The sequence below is a fragment of the Pseudonaja textilis genome, chromosome 3 (assembly GCF_049901715.1).
Source record: "Pseudonaja textilis isolate UNSWEBS1 chromosome 3, rPseTex1.2, whole genome shotgun sequence".
NCBI classification, from domain to species: Eukaryota; Metazoa; Chordata; class Lepidosauria; order Squamata; family Elapidae; genus Pseudonaja; species Pseudonaja textilis.
This window is the reverse complement of record NC_141992.1, coordinates 51,726,468-51,752,681: the sequence shown is the minus strand read 5'-3', so window position 1 is coordinate 51,752,681 and position 26,214 is coordinate 51,726,468. Positions and strand designations below refer to the sequence as shown.

The following is a 26,214-nucleotide window of genomic DNA, read 5'->3' as shown; positions in this document are numbered from 1 at the left end:
TATTTTTTCAAATATTTTTAATTCCGGAAAAGGGAAATTGGTCCTTGAATGTTTTCAAAGGTAAGCTTTGTAGTTGCTCTGCTTTATCTATGGACATTTTGAAGAACCCAGACATGTCTATTTCTATGTGTTAATTTACTATTATTTTTCATCACGTCTACCATTTTGTTCTAAATGATAGAAAAGCTGAAGGGGCAGAAGACAGAAAAGAAGTGACATCTCCATTTGCTGAGATTGCTACCAGTTCCACTGTAGCCTCCCCTCTATCTGACTTGTCAGAAGGAACAACATCATCTATTCTGAACCTTGCCTGTGGGCCTCAATTCCTTCACAATTATTAGAAGAGCCATTAAACATTAATAACTGTTGACTGAGATCCTTGTTTTCCTTGGTCCACCCATCAACTTTTCCTTCTGTGTCTTATCTTTGTAGTTGTAAATCTGACTAAAGGAATTGCCTTACTCTGGAAACCTTTAACAGTGAAGAGCAGGATAGAAATTAATGCAACCAAGATTCTCTAAATGTTCAACAAACTGCTTTAGCTTTCACTTGTCGAGGCTATAATTACAAAGGTGTTAATATAAGTGACCTACTTAATTAATTAATCCCTTCTAATTTTTTCTTATATTTTGAGTTGTGACATATCACATACCTTCCAGCCCCCATGCCATCTACTGATTGCAGTATAATTCACAAATCCAAATAATACATTATTTATTTTTATTTTATTTATTTTATTTGGTTTGTCAATTGCTTACAAGATAATAGGTATAAGTAAAAACATAGTTATGAATACATGGATAAGAAAAATAAAAGAAACAATAGGACAGGGACAGTAGGCACATTGGTGCGCTTTATGCAGGCCCCTACAGACCTCTTAGGAAAGGGGTGAGGCTAAGGTTATATAGTCTAAGGTTAAAGTTTTTGGGGTTTGGGGAAGAAACCACAGAGTCAGGTAGAATATTCCAGACATTGACCACTCTGTTGCTGAAGTCGTATTTCCTGCAATCAAGTTTGGTGCGATTAACCTTGAGTTTGTATCTATTGTTTGCTCTTGTATTGTTATGGTTGAAGCTGGAGTATGATTATGATAGATTGGTTGCACAATCAGCCAGATATTTAGACTGGATTTGGCATTTTATCCTATCCTATCGGGTTCTTCTCAAGGACCTTGAATAGGCAGATATTGATGTTTGATGATGTTAAAGATACCATCATAGCATGTAGGCTATTCCAAGTGAAGCTGCCTTTTGCAATTGATTGATGGTGATTTTGTCAATGAGGATGGTCTTCAAGTGGTTTTGGGATTGAATCTAAGATGCCTATTTACTAGTGGTACTGTTTTTGTTTTTGTTTTGTTTCTGTTGCCACAGTCGTTCTATTTCTATTTGCAAGTTTGTTTCTGTTTTTTTTTTGTTATTTTCTCCAGTTCTGGCTTGTTGGAATTCTAAACCTAAAGCACTTTAGTTTTCTCATTTTCTATTAGTTTGTCTATTTTGTAATCCTGTTATTTTCACAAAATGTGAAATCACAGCTATCACTTCTTTAACTAGTGTTGGCCTTCATCCACATCAAGTTCTTCCCACAAACCTAGGATGTCATAATCTATTGGTGTAGTATATGTGCGGATACAAGCAGTGTTGCCTTTTGTAATCAATCGATGGAATTCTGTCATAAATTGAGAATAATCTGTACTTTATGATCTTCTCCAATGCTTCTTTATCTTCTCTTCTACTGTATAGCCCCTGGTATTGCCACATCAATTATCCACACTTTCTTCCTTTCAACCACAGTTACAGTAAATCTGGTATGTTATGAATCAAGATCTTTTGTTATGTTATGAATCAAGATCTGGTATGTTATGAATCAAGATCTTTTATCAATTTGTATTTGGAAATTCCACAATATTTTAACCTGCTCATCTTTGACAGTTTTTCAACTCTATGTTCCCATCAAGTTTTCATTACTAGCACATGATAACTTTTATAGATGTTCCAGTGAATCATTCTGGTGACTGTGTTATGTTGTTGTTTATTATCAGTTTGTGCTATCTTCCTCCATGAGCTCCATATATGACCTGCTGTTTCTTTTGCCCCTTTGCACACACATTCTGCACTTTGGGGCATTTAATGATTTTTCTATTCTGACCTTGATTGCATTAAGTTGAACAACTTGTTCTTATGATTTGGGCTCTTTTTCTTGATTTTTCTTATATTTTTATCCTGCCTTTTATATATTGTGGTCAACAAAAGATGGTAATACTTAGTACTCCTGCTTTCTGTTTTCCCTACAACAATAACTCTGAGCAACAATTTAGGCTGAGAGAGAATGACTGGTTCTAAGTCCTCCAACTGGGTTTCATGCCTAAGGGAAGATTGGAATTCATAGTTTCCTGGTTTGTAGGCCAGCATGAAATTCCATATATACCAGATGTTGGAGGGACAAGAACAGACCATTGTTTTGTCTGTTTTATTTTTAAAATATTCTAATCTGATGTATTCCAAATGTCACTGTCAACATTCCTAGTGAATATTGCCCAAATCCTTTGATGTTTTTTTCAAAATAGCAACCACTGGATTAGAAGCTTACTTTCTCTATCCCCACCTCTTATTTTTCTCTCTTAACTAAAGTAACTGAGCAGTTATGATAGGATTTGGAACAATGCTTAACTCTTCCATGGCCATAACCCTAAATAGGAAAGGAGCTAAAAAAAAATCAACGTTGCCCTTTGTTTTCCTCACCACCTTCTTTGTATCACCTTAAATGATGCCTTCAGGTCAGAACGGAAGTTGCCAAACAAAACATCTTTTACTCTTGGCCCACATAGGTCCATCTGCTGAAACTTGGTAGCAATTCTCCACTGGCTGGAAATCAGGGTCTTTGCAAAATGCATCTAGCTGCTCGCATGGCTTCAGGACATCTATGGGCAGAACTAATCTTTCCTATAACTTGAAATCTTTAAATGACTTGTATTGTCCTTAAATGTATTTATTATTACTTTCCTTTTCTCAGTATCCCAGCACACTAAAAGCAACTATATCATTTCCATTTCAGGCTTGAAGTTGATGAGATATTTATATACCGTTTGTATGATATCATTAACAATAAAAGCTAAGCACAGGTATTGAGAACCAATTCTCTTCATTTGGGTATGCTGCCGAAGGCAGAGTTACAGACTACCAAGCACTGTAGTGCTCCTATCTAGGCTTTAAGAAGCCTTTTTTTCTATCCTAAACTCCAAAACTGTGGAAGTTATATAAAAACCTGGCAACTCCTAGGACTTACTGTAATGGTAGCATTACCTGGGTGGGTCAAAAGCTGTGCAGGTCTTGCAAGTTAAAAATAAAAAGGACTGCACTGCTTGATATTTAATTTTAATCATCTTGTTTGACCAGTTAAAAAGGAAATAATTCATAAAACTGTTCTTATCAAATGAAAACCTAAGTACATAATGTAATTGCCAAGTTGATCATAGAGCCATCTGGCCATGAGCCAAAGTACATTCTCTTTGAAAAAAGGTTCTACTAATTTTCCAAGGGACTCACCTTCAACAAGAGTCACATTATATTTTTGTATGTGAACCTGAAATGATTTGGAATAAATCTCTAACATTTAATTATAACTTGTTTCTGAGGAAATTAAATTTCCTCAGTTAGCAGCACTTTTAATGAAATAAACTTTTGGGCAATTGAAATGGTAAGAATTTTTGATGCTGTAGTTAAACCAAATATTTATTTTTATATAATCATGAGAGTACAGAGAAAAAGAGTGTCCTGAATACTTTTCCATCAAAAAGACATAGTGCTGATCAATCTGAAATTATTCCACATTATCCTGGGATTTACATTAATCTCTTAGCCTATATGATAGACCATTGGGAATTATTTTGTACAGACCCACATCAAAATAATATTTTTTCTCTGCTTACCTCTACAAACTATCAAATGAACATTTTCAAAGACTCCAGAAGAGTCTTTTCTTTGGAGATCAGAAAGTCAAAATGGTGACCATAACACAAAAGTCCTAGCCCTTTTATATATGTCACCATGTAACACACATAAACGAGGGACAGGCCTTCAGTCAAGTGGTCCCAGCTACCTTCTTGATTTTTTTATCCCTGCTCTTCTGCCCATGGATACTCCTTTACCTTCAGCTTAGAGTATTGTTAAAGACTGAATGTACAGCTCCAGTAATAAACCCAAATCTACACACAGATCTCATTTTCACACATATTTACAAAAAACATATTTATAAAAGGCATAACAAATTCATCCATGTGTTGGTCCCATAACAAAACGTATGCATTCATATCCTTGATTCAGAAACAATATGTCTTTGGGGGGGGGGGGGGACTAGTATTGTAACTTTTTCATGGCCTCCTTTTCATGGCCTTCAGGAAAACCTGGATGGTTTCTATGAAAGCTTAACAGTACTTATTGGACTCCTGATTTTATCCACTACACTCATGTTTCCATTAGAGTTGGAACTGCAACATTCACAATCATACCAATAATATAGCCTGCTCAAAATTTAATTGATGCTCTGTGGTTATATCCCATTCTTGTATTGATTTTTAAAATGTTCGGGATTTAAGAAGTCATATTTTCATAATTTTATAGTTTGTTTATTTTGAGCCACTATATTGTCAATAAATACAGAAAACAAAGAAATGATTACTGCATAAGCAGTAATAAAATAAAAAGCAACCTGTATATTTTATAGATACATGTATGCATAATGTATATATACAAGATTTCACTGTAAACTTTCCTCAACTAGCTATCCTTTAGCTATGATAAGACTTCATTTCTCAACTGACATAGCTATTATCATGTTGGCTGGGAATTATGGAAATTGAAGTTCCAAAACAGCAGGGCACTAGGTTGACAAAAGTTACCAAATTCAGCTTCATATGGGCAGAAAGTCTTTTCTGGCAATTGCAATAACTTTTGAAGTGGTACAATTTTCAGTGTAATGAGTTGAAAAAAATTCTAATCATAAAGCTGCAAAAGGAAAAATACTATGTTTCAATCAATTCAGAAAAGTACTATTCCAAAGCAATTTTAAAAAGCGAACTATATGGCAAGATGTGTCACTTGCCTCACCCATTTCAGCCTCTGGAATGCAAAATTCGTCTGTATAACAAAAGCAAATACAAGAGTATTAACTCTCATGCACCTGGCTGCTCTTTTACCATAAGTCTTTTTCCCCATTTTATTTCATTGTGTTTAGTATCATTTTCATACTTTATATCTTTCAAAAAGAAACAAAAACAAGCTCTGAAGCCGTTAAGGTAATGCTATATTAACTACTAGGAAGTTAACACTGTAGTCTGACTCAGTGAAAACCTTCCACGTAAGCTGAAGGAATAAATTAGACAAACATTTGGTCAATTTCCCAAGGTAAATTTGCAGACAGCACCTAGTGGGTGTGGAATCCAGACAAACAAATATGAATGCGCTAGAAAGTTAAGCAGCAATTGAAAGACACACTCTCTCTTCTGCTTTGCAAGTTGTATCCCAGCAATTTGCTTTGCTTTAAGCGAAGGCAGGTATCGCTGTTGTTTTTGGAACATATGCTTAGGCCAAAGAGACTGTTAAAATGACAAGGAACACAGCTGCATTTTAAAAGGCTAACACATCTTTAAGCAAAAGCCCATGTCACCATAAATATGCTATAAACAGCTACATTGGAGGTATAATGGGTGGGTCTTTAGAGAGCATCAACACCTGTCCATTTCTATGGAGATAACAAAGAGGTCTCAAAGGCAGCAGGTGCAAAGTTCAGAGGGCAACGATTTAAGGAAACTCGGCCCCACTGCTGATTCATTGCTGTCCAAAATTTTGCTCATTCTGACATCTTTTCCTTTACGGGAGGCATTAAGTTAGTGGTATGAAGTTAGTTTACTTCCACGTTTAACACACACATACACACAGAGGGAGTTAGCCCATTAAATAGAAATAACAAATGGCGTTATTAGTTGTCCAAAACACTTGGGGGTGGGGGGAGTGGCGGCAGATGGTTATGTTTGCCAATGGCCATCTCAGTCAAAATCTGCCAAAGGTGTTGCTTTTGCTCATTCAGACCTCAACTGAAAAAAGACCTAAACGGGACGCAGAGAACGTGGCTTTTCCTTTACTTTGATGGGAGAGTGCTTTTTTTTATTGGGGGGGGGGACTTCCACAAGGATATTTCGCCCATGATTTGAAGGCAGGACCTCCCGATTCCACTCTTGCGACCTGATCACAGATGCGCCCCCCACGCGCTGCCTCCCACCCCCACCCCCACGCCCCACGCCAGCGAAGAAAGAGTAAGATGTCACCCTGTCCCTCCGCGGGTACCTCTTTGCAGGCGTGGAGATTGTCCCCCTGGGTAGCGGCGCCCGCCCAAAGCAGCAAAGACAGACAGAGCAGAAGGAACGGCAGGCGCCTCCAGCCGATCCCAACAGGGTGGCGGCAGCAGCAGCAGCAGCAGCATCTGGTTATCATCCCCTCAGCGGGATGAAGCCTGCCAGCCCCAGCCATGGTGGCGCAGGAGAAACAGCGAGGAGCCGGTAGTCACGCTGCGCCTCGGGCGGGCAGGCACCGATTCAGGTGCGACGGGAGCCGCGCTCTCGGGCAGAAAGGGATGCAAGGAGGCCGCCCCGCCCCCCTCGGACCGCCCACACCTCGCTGCCTAGCAACCGCAGCTGCCTCCTCCGCGCGGCCCTCCCGAGGCCAAGGAGCACCTGAGGCTCGGGAAGCGCGCGAGTCGCTGCGGCGCGCGGCGAAGGGAAAGCCGTTTGCTTTCGAAGCGCTCCTTCAGCGCCCCCCACCCCCCCCCAGCAAGGCCTCGCCGGAGTCGCTCAAGCCACGCGCGCTGCACTCACGACCCAATCCTGAGCCGGGTAACGGGGGGCGCTTTGGAGCGGCCGGGGGGGGGGCGGGGGGGCGAGCGCGGCAACCCGACCCACTTCGCCCCTCGCCCGCCGGCTCCTGGGCGCTCGCTTTCCCCTTAACCCCAAGTTGTTCTCGGGCGCTGAAACTATTAAATGGGCTGCCTCCCTTCTCATTTTGGGGTTTGACTGGCACTGTCCTAAATGTTTCCGTTCCCCTGGGACTAACTCTTCGGAGTAATCCCGCTGGGATTTAGGAGAGGAGAAAAATTGGTCTTTCAGAAGCTATTCAGTGCGCTTCAAGCATGGGCCGTAAAAATGAAGGCTCGACTTTATAAGCATCCTTATAAAAGGGGATTTTTTTTCTTTATTTCGTGTGAAGGCGCTTTTCAAGCGCGTGCTGGTTTCTGTCCTTTCCAACCTCGCGCCGTTTTTTTTGTGGTCTTTTTCTGCCTCCCAAGAACTTCGCTTTTATTTCCAGCCATTAGTGGGTGCTTTGACACGTAGTGACCGGAAGACTCTAAAAGACCCTGTCGCCTAGCAACCGCCGTCATATCCTAAACAAAACTGACACGCGGGGAGAGAAATCGGCACTCGCAATTGACAGTTTGGGCAGCTGGCAACCCCACTACTGCGAAAGTCTGGAGTATGTCACCCGCTAGGAACTCTTTTCCATTCCCTGATTACGAAAATGAAAATACATACAGTGGTAATAGGAATGCACAGGTAAGAGAGATCCCTTTATTGAGAGAGAGAGAGAGAGAGAGAGAGAGAGAGATATTTGAATTGTGATGCGTTTTGTTTATCCTAATGAAATTTAGAAGCCAGATGCTATTAACTCGATAGGACAGCCTCCTTTTAGAGTCTTAATAATGTTTTACAGATGATGCTGGAAACTACTTGTGAACTTAAGATACACATTTTATGTTTATTAATACAGGATAAAATGTGGAGATCTGACTACAAAAATAACTCTAAATGTACCTAGTATGTGCAAAATGCAGATCTGGGAAATTTATCCTATTTTTCTTGCTTTTCAGACAATTACTGTCCCTTAATGACTCATACACTGCTCAAAAAAATAAAGGGAACACAAAAATAAGATATCCTAGATCTGAATGAATGAAATATTCTTATTAAATACTTAGTTCTTTACATAGTTGAATGTACTGACAATACATCACACAAAAATTATCAATGGAAATCAAATTTAGCAACCCATGGAGGTCTGGATTTGGAGTTACACTCAAAAATAAACTGGAAAAAAACACTACAGGCTGATCCAACTTTGATGTAATGTCCTTAAAACAAGTCAAAATGAGGCTCAGTAGTGTGTGTGGCCTCCACGTGCCTGTATGACCTCCCTACAATGCCTGGCCATGTTCCTGATGAGGTGGCGGATGGTCTCCTGAGGGATCTCCTCCCACACCTGGACTAAAGCATCCCCCAACTCCTGGACAGTCTGTGGTGCAACGTGGCATTGGTGGATGGAGCGAAACATGATGTCCCAGATATGCCCAACTGGATTCAGGTCTGGGGAACGGGCGGGCCAGTCCATAGCATCAATGCCTTCATCTTGCAGGAACTGACACACTCCAGCCACATGAGGTCTAGCATTGTCTTGCATTAGGAGGAACCCAGAGCCAACCGCACCAGCATATGGTCTCACAAGGGGTCTGAGGATCTCATCTGGGTACCTAATGGCAGTCAGGCTACCTCTGGCCGAGCACATGGAGGGCTGTGCGGACCCCTAAAGAAATGCCACCCCACACCATTACTGACCAACTGCCAAACCGGTCATGCTGGAGGATGTTGCAGGCAGCAGATCGTTCTCCACGGTGTCTCCAGACCCTGTCATGTCTGTCACATGTGCACAGTGTGAACCTGCTTTCATCTGTGAAGAGCACAGGGCGCCAGTGGCAAATTTACCAATCTTGGTGTTCTCTGGCAAATGCCAAACGTCCTGCACAGTGTTGGGCTGTAAGCACAACCCCCACCTGTGGACGTTGGGCCCTCATACCACCCTCATGGAGTCTGTTTCTGACTGTTTGAGCAGCCACATGCACATTTGTGGCCCCCTGGAGGTCATTTTGCAGAGCTCTGTCAGTGCTCCTCCTGCCCCTCCTTGCACAAAGGCGGAGGTAGCGGTCCTGATGCTGGGTTGTTGCCCTCCTCCATGTCTCCTGATGTACTGGCCTGTCTCCTGGTAGCGCCTCCATGCTTTGGACACTACACTGACAGACACAGCAAACCTTTTTGCCACAGCTCACACTGATGTGCCATCCTGGATGAGCTGCACTACCTGAGCCACTTGTGTGGGTTGTAGACTCCGTCTCATGCTACCACTAGAGTGAAAGCACCGCCAGCATTCAAAAGTGACCAAACCATCATCCAGAAAGCATAGGAACTGAGAAGTGGTCTGTGGTCACCACCTGCAGAACCACTCCTTTATTGGGGATGTCTTGCTAACTGCCTCTGCTTTCCACCTGTTGTCTATTCCATTTGCACAACAGCATGTGAAATTGATTGTCAATCACTGTTGCTACCTAGGTGGACAGTTTGATTTCACAGAAGTGTGATTGACTTGGAGTTACATTGCGTTGTTTAAGTGTTCCCTTTATTTTTTTGAGCAGTGTATATAGAAATAGGCATTCCACGCAGATTAATAAATCAAGATGCACATGCAAGAGACTTGAAGGCAACAGATAAATTGTCAAGATTAAGTGATCTTCTCTTGCTATAATGTTCTTCATAAAAATGCAAACCATAAAGAGAGCACAATGCAATTATTATAGGTATGTTTATATTTCACTGAGGTAATGAGAACTTCCTTAAACAAGGGGATTAGGAAAACAAGGGGATTAGGAAGACAAGAAAACACTGAACTACTGTAAAACATAACAATAGAACCTCTGTCAAAATGTATACCAAAGACCTGATTGGTCAGATACTCAAATCTGAGTTAAGCCAAGCAATCAGTTTTGGGTTTTGTTACCAAGTAGGTAAATTAACATCAGTCTTCCCCAATGTGATGCCCTTCAGAGGTATTAGACTGAATAATCTGGCAAGATGTTTATGCATTTTATTCCAACTTCTCTTGAGGGTAACAGGTTGAGGAAGATTGCCTAAAATATGTTGAGAATTCTTTGTAACTACAATCTTAAAAACACAAGAGCAGTTCTATATAACATTTTATATTTCCTTTAAAGCAAGAATGATTTGATATTATCCATCTGCTGAAATCTGTTGCTATGTTGACTTTTTCTCTGATTAGAAAAACCTGTGTATGGGTAGTCTCAATTTAAGTGACCAAAGTTACAACAGTACTGAAAAAACTGATTTATGACAGTTGCCATTTGGACACTTTGCAACTGGGGTGTATTTGATGATTCCAATGACTTGGAATCTTGTGATCGATCACCTTTTGCAACCTTCTGACAGGCAGTCAATGAGAAACCCAGATTCACTTAATATATCAGCACATACAAACCACGTTATTAACAACTGCTGATGCATTTAACAACTGTGGCCAGAAAGGTCATAAAAGCAAAATTCGTTTAGCAACTGTCTTGCTTAGCAATGGAAATTTTAGGATCAATTATAGTCATAAATCAAGGACTAGCTGTATTTCTTTGTCTTACTGCGTGTGGCTATCTGGATTAATCCTATATTTTAAACATACACAAGTCAATAGGACTGAAGTAGTCATGAAAAGGCCAATATTTTGACTGCGTGTATGCATTTCTTGGATCCCAAGTTCAGTAATTAGACAATATTGGAAGAGATAATGTAAGTTAGATTTTATGTTTTTATGACATCAGTATAAGAAGTTTAATATTCTTATTGATCCAGAAAAGCTCCTATTGCATGCCCCACCAACTTTCTCAGCAACAAGACACCTGGAATCGGCTACATGGAAATGCAACTTTAGCAAGCATTAGAAGAGAAGTCTGGTACTCAGAACCTGAGGTAAAAAAGAAATGATATTGCCATCTTTGTTGTTTTTTCAAGGTGTCTTCTCTCTTCTTGAGCCCCTTACTATCCCTTCTTTAAAATATCTTAGAAATATATGTGTATTAAATAGACCAAAGGACACTTCAATTTGATAAAATGTTTGTTTGGAATAGTCAGTGAGCCTTTGGAAATTTTAACAAGTCCTTGAGTCAATTTTTATCAAGCAGAAGTACACCATTCTAGCTTTGAAGGCTTCTAGATGCATTCATAGGGAAGTTGTTAAATTTTGAAGTTGATTCACATGAGAAACAGATACATGGAGTGATCTTAATTTGAAAAGGAGGGAAATACTGTGTAAGGGATCAATTCCTTGAATAGGTTAATTATTAATAGTACTTTAAAGATTTGCAGTTATATTTTGAATGTAATTACTTGTAAGTATATTCAGTTTAAATATGTATGATTAGAACATCACCTAATGTGTTTACCAGCTTCAGAGAAGAAATTCTTGAATGTTTAATTTGAAATACAACCTAACAGTTCAATTCTATACAAATTAGATGGTAATATTTTATTTGTGGAATAAGGAATTCTTGGAAAATCAATGGGCCCAAGTTTTAAGAAATGCTAAATACACTGGTGACATATAGATGAAGTTACTTAATTAGAAATTCTTGCTTCATGTTTACTGAACTTTCCAAATAAAACTTTATTCTTAAGCATTTTTTGTCATGGCATTTCTCATAATGGCATTGTAAAGTATTTCTGGGCTCTTCATATAATTTGGTTGTATTTTGTCATATTTTCAATTGATTTCAAATCATTAATATAATTTTAGAGAATACAGTTCGATATATAAATGGGATTGTAAATTGCATTCCAAAATTACAGAATTTTACATTGTATTAAGAATTCTCCTGAAGAGTACTTTAGTTTGAGATTGGTTGTTTTCTGACATGTTTCATTACCAAACTAGATACCATCATCAGTACTACTATGGAATGGGGTTTGCTTGCATTTTACTCTAATTGGCACAAACATTGGGATCAGTTAAGAGAATCAGCCGATACAGAGAAAAAGAACACTCCATGTATCAAGAGTGAATTCTAGAGATGTGTTTTGATTTTTGAAATGTATTTATACTATAGAATGAGAAGATAATTACTATAATTCTATATGGTCCAGATCTATATGACCAAGGTAGATAGATATTACTATTATATAGATTTTTAAAATCCATTTTTATTATTTGATATATTTTTAATTATATTTCTACTAATTTCACTATAAAAGAAAACACAGAATGAAGCAACTTATATTGATATATGAATTACAGGTGTTTGAATAGGGCACCTTGCTTTTCTGTGTTGTTGTATAGACACATTCTACTAATCTGGGTAGATATGTAAACTAGTGCCACTTTGCACCTTAATTCTGAGGACATTGCAAGGTTCTTACCTTGATACATAGCTTCATTTTTCTCTTCTCAGTTTTGCTGTTAAACAGGCAATTCCTGAAAAGTTTGCATATACTATTTCACTTTTATGCTTGTAAATCAACATGCTTCCCACTTATCAATCTTATTTGCAGATTTCTAAAGACAGTTTGGATTTTAACCTCAGTTCTCTATACAATCATCATGAAGACCTGCTTAAAGACAAAAGTCAAGTAGTCCTCCATAAAGAGACCCTCCTGGATGACCATGGGTAAACATAAGTTTTTATTCTTCTAAATTTAAAAAACGAACATCAGACTTCAGTGGATGCATAACTCACTAGTGCTGCAATTCTTATAGCTATGAAACTAACAATAGGATGTACATTGGGTGATCAATAGGTCCATAGTCATAATTCTATCAATCCTATTTATTAGATTATATTTTTACATTAAACAAGTGTCCACATTTCATTTTCTTCAGGGTAAATTTCAACTGGTATCAGGCACATAAAATACGTACTTAATATTATTACCTTTATTGTCAGAGTACATGTGTACAATGAGATATTAATATTTTCAATTTGAAACAAAGACAAATGCATGGGTGAAAACATAACGTAGATATTTCCAAGCTCTAGAATGCAGTTTCTTGACTACTGTGTAGACATATACTTGAGAATACTTTAAAGTCATTTATCAGGATAGTTTAATTCATTTTCTGTACTGAGCAGGTGATTGGACTCCATAACCTAAATGGCCTTTTAACTCTATGAATCAATAATTCCTGTTAATTCTAAGTCTTCTGACATTTGAACAGTGTACTACTGTTTCCTTAACTGAATAGCACTATCCTACTTCTTTTACTTAATGAAAGATTTACACAATTCATTAATTCACTTTAATGTTTACCATTCAACAATTATATCTGCCCAAAATGCAACACTTTCTTGCTAATGCATGTCCTTTGTTTTTGAGCACGGCAGAACACTGAAGGGTTTAGAGCCTGTGAAGAAATACGCTTCAGTTCAGCATCCTACCTCCAAGGGTATTACTGTGAGACACTGGGTTAATCCTGTAAAAGAATCTATCCACCACATTGAGGGAGCCATTGGTAAGCATGACCATTAAATGCCTTTTTTGATTGAAGAGGAGCTAGGATAAGAACAGAAACCTTTTCAGTACATCGATTTCCAAATACTTTTTCCTCATTAGTTTGGTAGTTCTTTAAAAAATGTTCCCAGCTGTATAACTTACAGTATTTTAAAGATTGAATCATTAAAAAATCAAGAGAGTTCTATCTTTGTTCCATTGCAAGATATCAGTTATGTGTGTGTGTGTTGGGGGTGTCAATTCTCAGAACAGTGAATGACAGCTGACAAAATGTTTTGTCTTTGTTTACAGAATCTCCACATACTGCTGCCACAAACAGTGGATATTCCCGTAAAGAGAATGGTGGGATCTTCTATCATTAATGTTATTTGCAGGGTCATGTCACAGTTTTTATTCCCTTCTACCTGTAATTGCTGCCTGTATGCTAACTCTTGGCTCACTGTATGCTTAGTTTTTAGATCATCCATTAAACCAGGCAACTTCAATGAATTTTAGTAAAAGCTCAGCTGTGCTGTATCTGAAAAGGCAGCTTGTTTTTGCCAATGGACCAAACCCCAAATGTATCAGACCTAATAAATTCATATATTTGATTAGGAGAATTCAGGTAATAGAATCTAGTCCACTTTGGGTCAACTCCAAAAAAGGTACTATTTATTCTGAACCATAAACAATATTAATTTACACAATTTTAGCTAAAAGTATCTTAGTTAACATCTCCAAAGCAAAATATGAACATTGATTAAATCTTCAAAAAAAAGTGTTTTTCAAAAACAAAATGCAGATAGATCTTCATTCCTAAATTATTCCTAATACAATTATGGAGTACTTGAGAACACAAGTCACCACAAGAACAGAGTGATCCAACTTCTGAGGGCTAAAAACTATTACTGGTATATCAAGATCAAAAAGAATTCCAACGAGGAACAAAGGCCAAATGCCAAAATACACAATTCTATAACCTTTTAAAAAAGTTATGCAAGAAAAAAAATTGCCATAGATTAAAGGGACAGAGTATCTGATGTCATTCATAAACTCCATGGCTGTGTGCAGACAGATTTAACAAAAGCAAGCTGAAGCCAAAGTTTGCCAATACAACTGAATCTCAAATCTAGCCCATTACTGAAATGATATTTTCCCTTGGGGCTTTAAGCCTGGTACTTTTGAAACATTTTAGATTAGTTATAAGTGTGGGTGATAAGAATTTTTCTATACCTCCCAGATTTATCCACTTCCTGTCTCCTGCACAGAATTAATTTTTGACCCTTTATCTTCACATATAAAGCCATACTTTTAAAGATTTTCTCTCTTGTCCATTTTTTTCATTATTTAGTATTATCTCCCTCCTGTTGCAGTTTTAACTGCTGTAATCCATACTGCAGTAATATTCCCTTAGAATCAACCCACTCTTCTCTGCTGACCTTTTTGACACTCTAATATATATTTAAGTTAATCTTTTCATCTATCTTCATATTATTGTCTTCTGGTTTCTGTGCTGCAATTTTTCTGTTTTTCTAATTTTTTTGTAGATTCCAGATAATTGTTTCACATTTAGTTCCAAACTATATTCCTTCTTGTATAGTATGAATATTAAATCATGCAATTTCATGAATAAAGATTCTAACCATTATATCATCTCAGTTAATTAGCATTAAAGGTTTCACTACATAGTTGTATCTTCAGGGCATTTGAAACATAATCTCTTCCCAAGTCAGTTCTTGCTGATTTGAATTGAAAATTCATCCATCTGAAGTCGTTTTCTCCTGGTTTAATATATCACCATGCTGGCTTAGTGGCTTACAGAAATGGAGATAAGCACTGGCCTAAAGTTGGCGATTAGCAGATTAAAAACCCCTAATGTTTTTAATTTTTTTAAAAATTAAACTTCAGATAAACACAAAATTTTCACTCTAAATTGCTTGGGGAGAATTTCAGTCAAGACACATAGAAAGAATGTATATTGCTGAACGTATTTTAGGCATTTTTCCAACCAACTGCAAAAATCTACAATTAAACACTTATCTAAAATTAGCTTCCTTGTCCTGCTAGAATGATGTTTACAATAAGATTTTTTTTTAAAAAAAAAGTCTTACTACATTCATGTAAAGATTGGATTCAAACTGGTTACTCCCTGAATATTATCTCCTTGTATTCTCAAGAGTAAAAACTCTTTGCAAAGCCAAGTTTCATAGAAATTCTAATTCTGCTTATATTATTTCTCATGCTAGTTTAAAGAAGCCTTCCAACATAGAAAACACTCTTTCCAGGGAGCTTTGGATTTTGCAGCAAGCAAAATTTTGCTGTATATCCGGGGTATCAAACTGGCTGACTGTGGGCCAAATGGTCATGTGCAGGCCACACCCACTCCAGCTCTGTGAAGGGGGAAAATGATACATCACATGACAGCAACATGGCGTGGCGAGTTTGACACCTGTGCTGTATATTCTCTGCATTTACTGTCATGGAAAGATTACATCCCCAAAATGTTGAACTCAAATATTTATTTCTAGCATAATTTTGGCGAAATATATGAGTATCTCATGCACCTTAAATAATATTAAAAATTAAATATTTTTAAGTTCAACAAGGCAGACAATACATTGTGCTGCATTTGAAAAGTATATTGCCAGATCCCACACTGCATTTTTAACAAGCCAGAATGTAGGTTTTCCACTTAAGTTTGTCTATCCAGTCATGATAAACTCTGGTCAATGGTGCTCATCTCTATTTCTTAACTGAGCAAGCCAGAATTGTTCAAAGATGCTTCCATGGCCAACATGACTATACACGGAGGTACACAGAACACTGTTACCTTCCCACTGAAGTAGTACCTATTAATCTACTTGCAATTGCATGCTTTTGAACTGCTAGGCAAGGAGCTGGGGCAAGTAACGAGACCTCACCTTGTCACACAACACTGCCGGCTAAACAAGCTCAGCTTTAACTGCTGAGCTATCATGCCCCAAAAATGTATTCTATACATGCATAATATTTATTTGCCAGGAATGCATACCAAGACATGAAAAAGCAGAAATTAAACTATAGTGCCAGTTGATGATGAAGTACAACCCAAAGGCTTCATCTTGGTCTAATCTCATTTACAACTGGGTTCTTGTACCAACAAATAAAAATAAGAAATATCACTAGGGTTATTAGTGATAGGGTTTGTCCCATTTCAGTAACTTAAGGAAGGTTTAAGTGAGGTCACATTTTGATATTTTCAGAGGGATTGCTGGAACTTTTTAAACTCCCTTGATCCATCATTATCGACCATGATAGCTGGAAGTTTCTCATTCTGTTTTATGCTGGAATTTTAATTGTGATATTACAAATTGCGTTTTTTTTTTAAAAAAGCAACTTCTCAAACTTATATGCGCACACTAGTTCCTGAAGAGGAAGCTCTTAGTTTGGAGCTGTAAGAGGCAGCACCTTACCCACCATGCCCCCCTGTGCTTCGGATAAAATCCTTTTTTTTTTCCAAACCGTACTCAGATCGATCTTTAGAGCATCGCCAGCCTCTTGAGCGCATTAGCTTTTGTTAAATTTTAAAGAAAGAACACTCAACTGCCAGCACATGGCTGCTGGTTAAGGAAAATCGAATCCCGACTTTAGTGGACGGCGGTGCTTCTAGCCCGAAGAATAAAAGGCCCACCAGAACAAAGAAGTTCCTCGGCTGAAGCCGGATCAGAATCGCTTCGATACACATTGGCTAGGAAGAGGAATTTTCCAAACCTCCAGCCTCATCTATCTGATCAATTCATCATCTCCGACAATACTGCCGCACGCCCATTAAACCTAAGCTTCTCTGTACAGCGCCAAGGGCTTCACAGAAGCGGCTCTTTTCATTTCAGGCCGGGAAGGCGGCGACATCTCGGCCCGATCAAATAAGATCAACGTGTAAAAGGAAAGTAATTGTTACAGAGCAGGGCCACACACACACACCTCCCGATGCCTCACATAACACACACACACACACACACGCTACAGACGCGGTTCAAGCATAGCCTCCAAATCACACTCGCTCCCACCCACAGGAACACCACGCTCGCGCTCCCTGACTGCCAACACAAAGATGGCCGGCAGGTCTCCACGGTTTATCTATCCCGCATTGCATTCTGGGCATCGCACAGATCTCTGGCCGGGTCTCCGCCTCCGGCTTTCCATGAGATCCTACGAGGGAGGAGGGAGCGCTGCGCACCAGAGCCGGCGCCTGATTGGTCGGACTAACTAGTCCGTCGGTGTTCGAATGGTCGAAATTTCGAAACGAGTTTAAGGCTCCCGGATAAGAGATAGTTTCAGAACAACGTGTGGGGGAGTGGAGTAGTTTCAGTGGTTGCCTTTCCGCTTAAATTGTACTGCTTTTTCATTTGAATTTACTCTTCTCCTTCTGCCACTCATCCGTGATTATTTGTTGTGCTGCATTACCCCGTTCATCTCCAAAGGCTCACCGAAACTAAGCAGATCGTTAGTCAGTACAGTAAGCCATAAACAGGGTAACAGTACGTTCTGTTCGTTTCCTTTCTGGATGTACAGTAAAGGTATGGTTTTCTTATTGGAATTTCATAGTGTGCCTAAACGTTTTAACTATGGTGTTCATCAAAAAGTCATCAACAATGGGAACTGATATAAAAATGCATTCATTATATGTGCACAGTATTACATTGCACATTGTACATTGCAATGTCCTACCTCTCAATGAATGCTTCAGCTTCAACTTTAACAATGCAAGAGCACACAATAGATACAAACTCAAGGTAAACCGCACCAAACTTGATTGCAGGAAATACGACTTCAGCAACAGTGGTCAGTGTCTGGAATACTGTATCTGACTCTGTGGTTTCTTCCCCAAACCCCCAAAACTTTAACCTTAGACTGTCTACTATTGACCTCACCCCTTTCCTAAGAGGTCTGGAGGGGGCATGCATAAGCACACCAATGTGCCTACCGTCACTGTTCTATTTTTTTATTTTTCTCATATGTATACATTTCATGTATCCATAACTATGTTTATACTTATACCTGTTACCTTATAATTGCTTGACAAAATAAATAAAATAAAAATAAAATAAAGTATTTCATAATAAATGCCATTTATGTTAGACTAGCAAGGACAATTACAGCTAAAATTTCCTTGAAAGCGACAGGCATTTAATATTTGGGATAAATACAGAAAAAGAATAAGTCCAGGTTTTTCCCTCTTAGCTTCATTTTTAAATACAAAGAAAGCCAAATTATTTGTCTAGTGGAAAGGTAACAATTTGCTCAGGATAAAATCTTTGGATTCTTACTTTGCAAGGGTATCATTTACCTGATTGGTCCTTTCAGATAAATAACACAAGAATAACTTCAAGAGCAACAGAGAATATATGTATTCAACGTACAACCATTGCTTGGTGGCAGTTTGAAGTTACAACAGCACTGAAAAAAAGTGGCTTATGACTGCTTTTCATACTGCCATTGCGGCATCCCCAGTCACGTGATCCAAATTCAGATGCTTTGCAACTGGCATATATTTTCTGAAATGTTTTTGAAATGTAATGAACCAGTTTTATCATTTTTCTTGCATGATCAACCTCTTTGGAAAATAATTCATATCAGAATGAAAAGTGTGTTTAAAGTTTAATCCCTTTTGTAACCTGCAATATTTTATTGAATTTTACCAAGTTGTATGTTTCATCTAAAGATACAGAACTAGTTGTATATGTTATCTGCAGAAAAAGTATTATATGCTTTTTACTGAAAAGGATGTTTGATTCCTTTCTTGGAAGAACGGATGTCAAATTATAGGAATATGCCTTGATGTCCAAAGTAATTTCATTTTTAAAGAGTAAATCTTGATACGGAATTCAATTTCTAACTGGAAATCATTTTCCATAGATCTTACTACACCTCAAGTTTTTCTACACTGGAGTCTGCATTTCAATTTTATGAGAACTTTGATCTCTAATGTTGATCTAATTATATCCCATTTTTCCAAGTAATGTTTTATTTTGTTAACCAGTAATAGCAATTTTAGTTTTTCCTTTAAAATGATGTATTTCATAGCTTTATGGGCAACTAATATATTTAAAATAATTTTCATAACATTTCAGAGTTTACTTAACTATCTTTTTATTCTTTTTATATGTTATTAATTGTTCATATTCTTTTAAAATGTTTAATATAAAGACTACGAAACTTGGTCATCAGCTTAGGTGGAGAAAGGAAATGAAGAGAAGATTTGGCGGATCAAGCACATTCACTTCCAATGGTTAAAAGAAATTTAAATATAAATTACAAATAATAAAAAACAGAACATCTCTAATAGCAGATATTTTTTTCAGAAAAACATTAAGATTCTAATATTTTCTTCCAGTCACTGTCTAATTAGCTTTCATAGCAAATATGAAAATGTCTTCAAATAGACAAGCTTTTTAAACTTACTGATTGCTAAATTATATCATGAATATGTTCAACCATTTATGCAATTTGTTAAAAGAAATCTAACATTTCCATTGGAGATATGCCTTGAAGTAAAATCCTCTAAATCAGGGGTAGTCAATCTTTTTATACCTACCGCCCACTTTTGTATCTCTGTTAGTAGTAAAGTTTTCTCTAACCGCACACCGGTTCCACAGTAATGGTGATTTATAAAGTAGGGGACAAAACCTCTACCGCCCACCATGAAAGCTGGAATGCCCACTAGTGGGCAGTAGGGACCAGGTTGACTACCACTGTTCTAAATGTTGAAAGCAATAATCCACTACTCAAAGTAGCATCTCTATTTTTGTCTTCTCATTTCTACATCAAACTGACAAAAAATTTATTTTTATAATTTTTAACAGCAAGAAATCACACAGAAAAAAAGAGGTTTCAAATATATATCAGATAGGAAGTACAAGGAAGATCAAAAAAGGCAAATTTATTCAAGCACATATTGCTGGAATACCAAAGGCCAAATTATGGCTTCAGTGTTCTTGCTGATTTATAAATATGTAATTAGTACTGTGACAAAATGTACAATGTTGAAAAAGAAACTTGGCTTTCCCAGGTTAAACTGATATATAAAACAATGTATTAAAATTGTTTAATGCCAACTTTGAATCTTTCTGAATCAGTCTGATGCTTACAACATTATAAACTTTAAACAGGCAAGTCAAACATGCTCTTTTACAGTAATACTCCTATTTTAGAAGAGAATCTCCTACACTTCAAGCACATGGTGATAGGAGGTTACTATCAAGAATGGAATGAGGAAAATTTAAAAGTATAATAAAGACTAGAACAAATCTTTAAGTATGTACACTTCTCAAAATATACATGTTATCTTTAAATGTAATTTAAACATGTTAGCATCTCACATCTTATGTAACAGCATATGCTCCCAGTTTTCTCCTATACCATACCACATTTTAAATTCTTAGTTGCAAACTGGGTCTACAAAATAACATAGCATTTTAACCATACTCAGAATTTATTTATGAGATGGTAAGATTAATTATAGCAAAAGATAAGTGTACATCACCAAACTGTATTTTGTTTCCTTTATGTTTCAATTCTTCAAGAATTCCACAATACACACCTTTTGTTCTATCATTGGCTAGTTTCTCATCTTCAGTTATTCCTGTTATAATGAGTTTGGGTTCAAAGTGCAGTAATCAAAGAAAAAAAAAAATCTATAGCCTTTCAATGCTACATTTTGGGAACAAAAGAAACACCAGAGTAACCTTTCCACTTCCATGTTATATCAAACTCTGGAAAAAGCATCACTCATTTCTACTTGCCACAAACCTGTGGTATTTCTCTTGTATAGACAAATATTAATTTTAATAATCTGTACATAAAACAATCTTTGGATTTTTGTTGAAACTCTCTCTAAACAACATTCCCTTCGTCTCAAGCAAGACGTGGCCACAGAAGAATTTCTTCTTGCCATCTGTGTAGGTTCTTGTGAATTCTGCTAGGAGGTACAGTCCTCTGAAGCAAAAGAGCATAGTGTCTTCATTTAAACAGTTGTCCAACTGAAGCTGTGGGATTCATTTTATAAAGAGGACATAAAAAGCCATGACAATACAGGATATTGCCACTGCTGAATGAAGTCTGGTACCAATGACTGCCGCTGAAAAACATCAAAGTCCATTTATTACTCAAACAATAATAAGCACATGTTATTTCATATAATTCATTCAGAATGAAGAAAAATAAAAATGCTTTCTTGCAATGCACAATAAGAGTGCACTGCTAACCTCTTTAGCTTCAAATCTTTTGATCTAACATTTCAAGCCAGTTTTTTGCATACTGCTCACAGAATCTCTTTTAAGGTTTTTCAACGTGTTATTGCTGGCATAGAATCCTTCTACAACTCTGCCAGTACTTTTGAGATCACTAAAGTAAAAGTCTACCTCTACCCAACTTGTTGATCTCCAACCAGTGAAAAGTGATAGCCACTTGCACACTGTCATACCACCTGTGAGTAACATAAGGTTAACCATGATTAAACCCTCCAGTCTCAATATGTATGCTAAACTAAGGCTACAGCTGAATGTAATATTTGCTTTATATAAGCAATATCAACCATTTCCAATTATATCAAAGTGTCAACACTCTTACTTTATCAAATAAACAAATGTAGAGATTTAAAGCTAAATCACAAGGGGAGAATATAACAGATGCTTAATTAACTTCTATCCACCCAGGTCCGATTTACACACCAAGCTAGCTTCCATCTAAACCAGAGTTTCCCAAAATGTGAAGGGGCATAATCTCCCTTGGGGAAGTGCAGAAAGAATTCCAGGGAAAGTGTGAGGTGGGGAGGGAAAGAACCTTTTAGTTGTTCATTGTCACAATAAAATCCACCTATTCCAAAGTTTTATTGTACCGTTTTCATTGCTCATTTGTGTTCGGATTTCTTTTTTAAGGGAGGTGTGTAAACTAAGATTATACAACCTAAAGGAAAGTGCGATGGCAAGAAAAAAAGAAGTTGTTTAGAAACCCTTGGTCTACATCAAATTGTCCTTCCTGCCGAAGATGCAATCGGCTTGACTTCTGCCACTACCCAACGCTTCTCCGACTCCATCGCCGGTCCAAAGTTTTCCTTCTGCTTTACCGTCTCGGTGCTTAGGGCTGCGTGCGAGATCCCTACCTTTGTAAAATACGCCCCAGACGCCCCTCTTCTCCGAGAGAAGCCAGGTTTTCAGGCGAGGCACCTTCCGGAAGTAGGCGCAGGTGCAAACGAAGAGCAAGCCGAAGACCAAGAGCCCGTCCAGGGAATACACTGCGAAGAACAGGGAAAAGAAAGTCAGCGCCCGTGGCGTGGACCGTTCTTGCTTTCGGGGGCTGTTCGGGGGTGGAGGGGGGAAGCAGGAAAGAAGGACTGACCCACGGAGGTCTGGGGACCCTGACACGGGTGGGCCGGCGAGCGGGAAATGCCCAACACTGACCCGGCCAGGAGAGCGTTTCGGAAAGAGAGAGAGAACCGGACGAAGAACCAGCTGCTCACCATTAGCCATGACGGCCGCCCCACGAGCCAAAGCCGAACTCGTCACCGCATCTCCAAAAGGAACGAACGGCCAGCGCGGCACCGGAACCGCCAAGTGAGGCTAATGGAGCTCAGATAGGCCAAGCGTTCTTGAATCCTAGAACGGCGCGCCTCGTCGTTTCAGGCAGCAACAATCAAAGACCGATACAACGGATGAGTCGGGCGACCCTCCCGCAGTTGCTGTTTGCAGTTTTATGTTGTTTTGTTTTGTTTTTAAATCTGTGGATCGGATTTCCCGTCCGTTTTGGAAGAAATGTTTGTCTTTTATTAAAATAAAAGTATCGGCTCGTTAGACGGGATACATGTTAAAGATTGTTAATGACCATTATGAATAATTTGGGAGCGACGCATCCGCTGCCAAATCAAAATTGAAAGTTGAAACAATAGCAACTAAAGTTTGTTTATTTATCTGTTTATTGTATTAATATCCTGATATTTCCCTTCATGCTTGCAGTCTACTGACTAGCCTAAAGCTGCATAGCGAGCTCCCTAGATATGGACTTGCACTACCTGATCCTAAAAAGCAAGACGAACAAAAGATAAATAATTATGTTCAAATAATTGAGGCTGTGGAGACTTTAAAAAGAATCGGAATTCGGAGGTGCTGCTTGTGCTATTATAGCATACTATAGAGTTCAATGTCTTCCTCCTGTAGGAAGTTAGCACCCACCCCTCTCCTAGAAAATTGAAATAGCCTAGGAAATATTAAAAAGGCAGAATATTTCCTCTAAAAAGAGTAGAAACTCAAGAAGCAGAAACTCACTTCAGAAACAGAATCTCACCCCCATCTTTGTTAATGGGTGGGTCATTAAGGCCTGGACCATAATACTTTACATAACAAAGATCTGCAGGTAAAGCTATAGCAATTGCCAAAAGCCCTTTTAAGGGCATAAATCATCCAGCAAGGCTAGACCAAGCCTGGAACTCAGGACAGCCTACAGAGTTGCCCCTGGGAGTCTGACAACCAATGGGATACATTTTTTATATAGGAACAAGAAACACTAAGGTGGGGCCCAACAAAGGTTATAAAACCCAGACACTCTTAGCAACTCATCCCTTCTGGACCTTCTCTTCTCACCCTTTTTATTGATCTCTTCCCTTTCATTCTGGAGCTCCAGGCCATGTGGTCCTGTCCACCATTAAACCTTCCAAGCAGCCTCCATGTTTCCAGTGTCTTTTTCCCTACTTGGAACTGAACCCAGAAGAATATTTCTTTCAACACTCCATTGCATAAATCCAAGTTCAAACTTCCATAACAACCGTCTGGCCATTCTTTCTTGGAACACATCCAATGAAGAGGAGCCCATCACTTCTCTATGCAATCATTTCTATATTGGATTAGGAATTACAACTGTATGTATTGTGATTGCCCCATGTTAGAAGTGATTTGATATGCCTTGTAATAGCTGCTGTGAATGGCAACCAATAGAATTCTTTATTGGCCAAGTGTGGTTGGACACACAAGGAATTTGTCCTGGTGCAAATGCTCTCAGTGTACATAAAAGAAAAGATACATTCATCAAGAGTCCAGAATCATAAGGTACAACATTTAATGATAGTCATAGGGTACAATAAGCAATCAAATATATAAATTGTATATAAATCTATATAAATCGTAAGGATACAAGCGACAAAGTTACAGTCATACAGTCACAAGTGGGAGGGGATGAGTGATAAGTGATGAGAAGATTAGCAGCAATAGTGCAGACTTTGTAATAGTTGAACAGCGTTGAGGGAATTATTTGCTTAGAGTGATGGCATTCAGGGAAAAACTGTCCTTGTGTCTAGTTGTTTTGATGTGCAGTGCTCTATAAGCATTGTTTTGAGGGAAGGAGTTGAAACAGTTTATGTCCGGGATGTGAGGGGTCTGTAAATATTTTCACAGCTGCCTTTTTGACTAGTGCAGTTGAAGAGACATCTATAATGGCCAGATTGAACAAGTCCACCTTGGAAACAGCCATAATGCTAAAAACCTGTGAATATAAGGTTGCTCAGCACTCATGAGCAAATTGGTGGCTCCCTGTGTCTTCTAATCTAAGACATTGCAGAAATCAAATGAAAATGAAGTCAATACTCTTCCTTAAGACAAGGGAAGCGCTAGATTTAGATAAAATGATGTGCTCAAGCAACTGTGAAACAATTTACACTAAAGGTGAGAAACAGCAGAAGTTGAAAATGCTACAAAAATAGACTTACTAACAAAGCCAAGCTGTGTTTTGAGCCCTACAGAGAATCCTGGGAATGTGGCAGATTGCTAGAGAAGAAGGATCCAAAACTGAGGATACCTGAGCCAAAAATAGTAAATGTTTTGAAAAGTGAAAGAGAATAGATAATAACTCACAATCACTTAAGGCACCTGAAAGAACAGGTTAGGGCTGGATTGCTATGGAGAAAATATATGTGGTTGGTAGGAGCTGAAAACAACTTGATGGCATATAATAAGTCAATCTGAATCCTAATCAGTCAGAGAACCAAGCCTTATACCAGGGGCTTTTCTGGACGAACTATTACGATAACCACAGGCAATCTACACAGTCAAATTGAGAAGGCTTGAACTGACAACATTATCCCTGGCTGACTTTTATCATGATTGCAATCATGCTTTCCAGTTGTGCTTTAATAGTGGCTTATTATTATTTACTTATGCTGGCAAGAGCCCATCTTGTGGGGTTCTCTGCTGTGGCAAACTGTTTGCTGTATGAAACTGCCAGCATCCCTCTTCCCCTCTAGATCGTTCATGGCCAATTTCAGGAAATCTGCCTCCAAGGAGAGGAACATGATCATCTCAAGCCTGCCCTCTGCTTTGTGAGGCAGACCCTGGGTGCTACATGAGTTTCTTCCATATTTCTAGCAACCAGTAGCTAATTTGATGGGCACAGTGATAAAAATAGAGTCTTTTGACTAATTTTCTTACTCTTGTTTTCTTAAGAATTTGCCTATTGTCATTGGCAGTAAATGTCATGTATTCTTCAGAAAAGGATGACTATTTGTACACAGAATGGCTGCTTAGAAGGGTATGTAGCTATTTTGCATTCATATCAAAAAGCCTTTAAACATATTTGTATGATCTAAATAGTTATATACAAACTACATTGTACTTAGTTATGATACTGTGATGTTCTACTCCAGCACTATCTTGTGCCTGTGAGATGGATGAGAACACATCCCCTTATTGTAGAGTGGTGATGTCTATCATTTTCAAAGAATATGGCTGAAGGTTACCAAGGAAAAAGTATGAGAAGAAGTACAAAAATTCCAATAATCAAAGAAAAGCAACAGCAAAACATTTACAGATGTTTTGGCTTTTGATTTTTAAAAACAGTGA

General features: G+C 38.3%; 3 protein-coding genes and 1 non-coding gene across 6 annotated transcripts in view; 1 reads left to right on the top strand and 3 right to left on the bottom strand.

The window, feature by feature from the left end:
- ELAPOR1 (endosome-lysosome associated apoptosis and autophagy regulator 1) overlaps nt 1-6,597 on the bottom strand; it is a 56,027-nt gene extending 49,430 nt beyond the window's left edge. For all 3 annotated transcript variants that reach the window (XR_003375561.2, XM_026716954.2, XM_026716956.2), the window contains exon 1: nt 6,342-6,597. Coding sequence is in view for 2 of the 3 variants with exons in the window: in XM_026716954.2 (XP_026572739.1) it covers nt 6,342-6,524 (183 nt within the window). In the remaining variant the exon portion in view is untranslated. The remainder of the gene's footprint in view (nt 1-6,341) is intronic.
- A 32-nt stretch (nt 6,598-6,629) lies between these two features.
- Nucleotides 6,630-15,002, top strand: CFAP276 (cilia and flagella associated protein 276). The gene is made up of 5 exons (XM_026718110.2): nt 6,630-7,600; nt 10,727-10,843; nt 12,419-12,534; nt 13,249-13,376; nt 13,667-15,002. Exons 1-5 carry the CDS (start codon nt 7,523-7,525, stop codon nt 13,735-13,737), a joined length of 510 nt encoding a protein of 169 aa, XP_026573895.1. The 5' UTR covers nt 6,630-7,522; the 3' UTR covers nt 13,738-15,002.
- Nucleotides 15,003-17,051: 2,049 nt separating this feature from the next.
- Nucleotides 17,052-17,431, bottom strand: LOC113447810 (small Cajal body-specific RNA 2). Its single transcript, XR_003375664.1, has one exon.
- A 2,816-nt stretch (nt 17,432-20,247) lies between these two features.
- TMEM167B (transmembrane protein 167B) lies at nt 20,248-22,911 on the bottom strand. Its single transcript, XM_026718145.2, has 3 exons — nt 22,851-22,911; nt 22,494-22,625; nt 20,248-21,470 (listed from the first exon to the last, which is right to left on the bottom strand). Exons 1-3 carry the CDS (start codon nt 22,858-22,860, stop codon nt 21,388-21,390), a joined length of 225 nt encoding a protein of 74 aa, XP_026573930.1. The 5' UTR covers nt 22,861-22,911; the 3' UTR covers nt 20,248-21,387.
- Nucleotides 22,912-26,214: the final 3,303 nt, after the last annotated feature.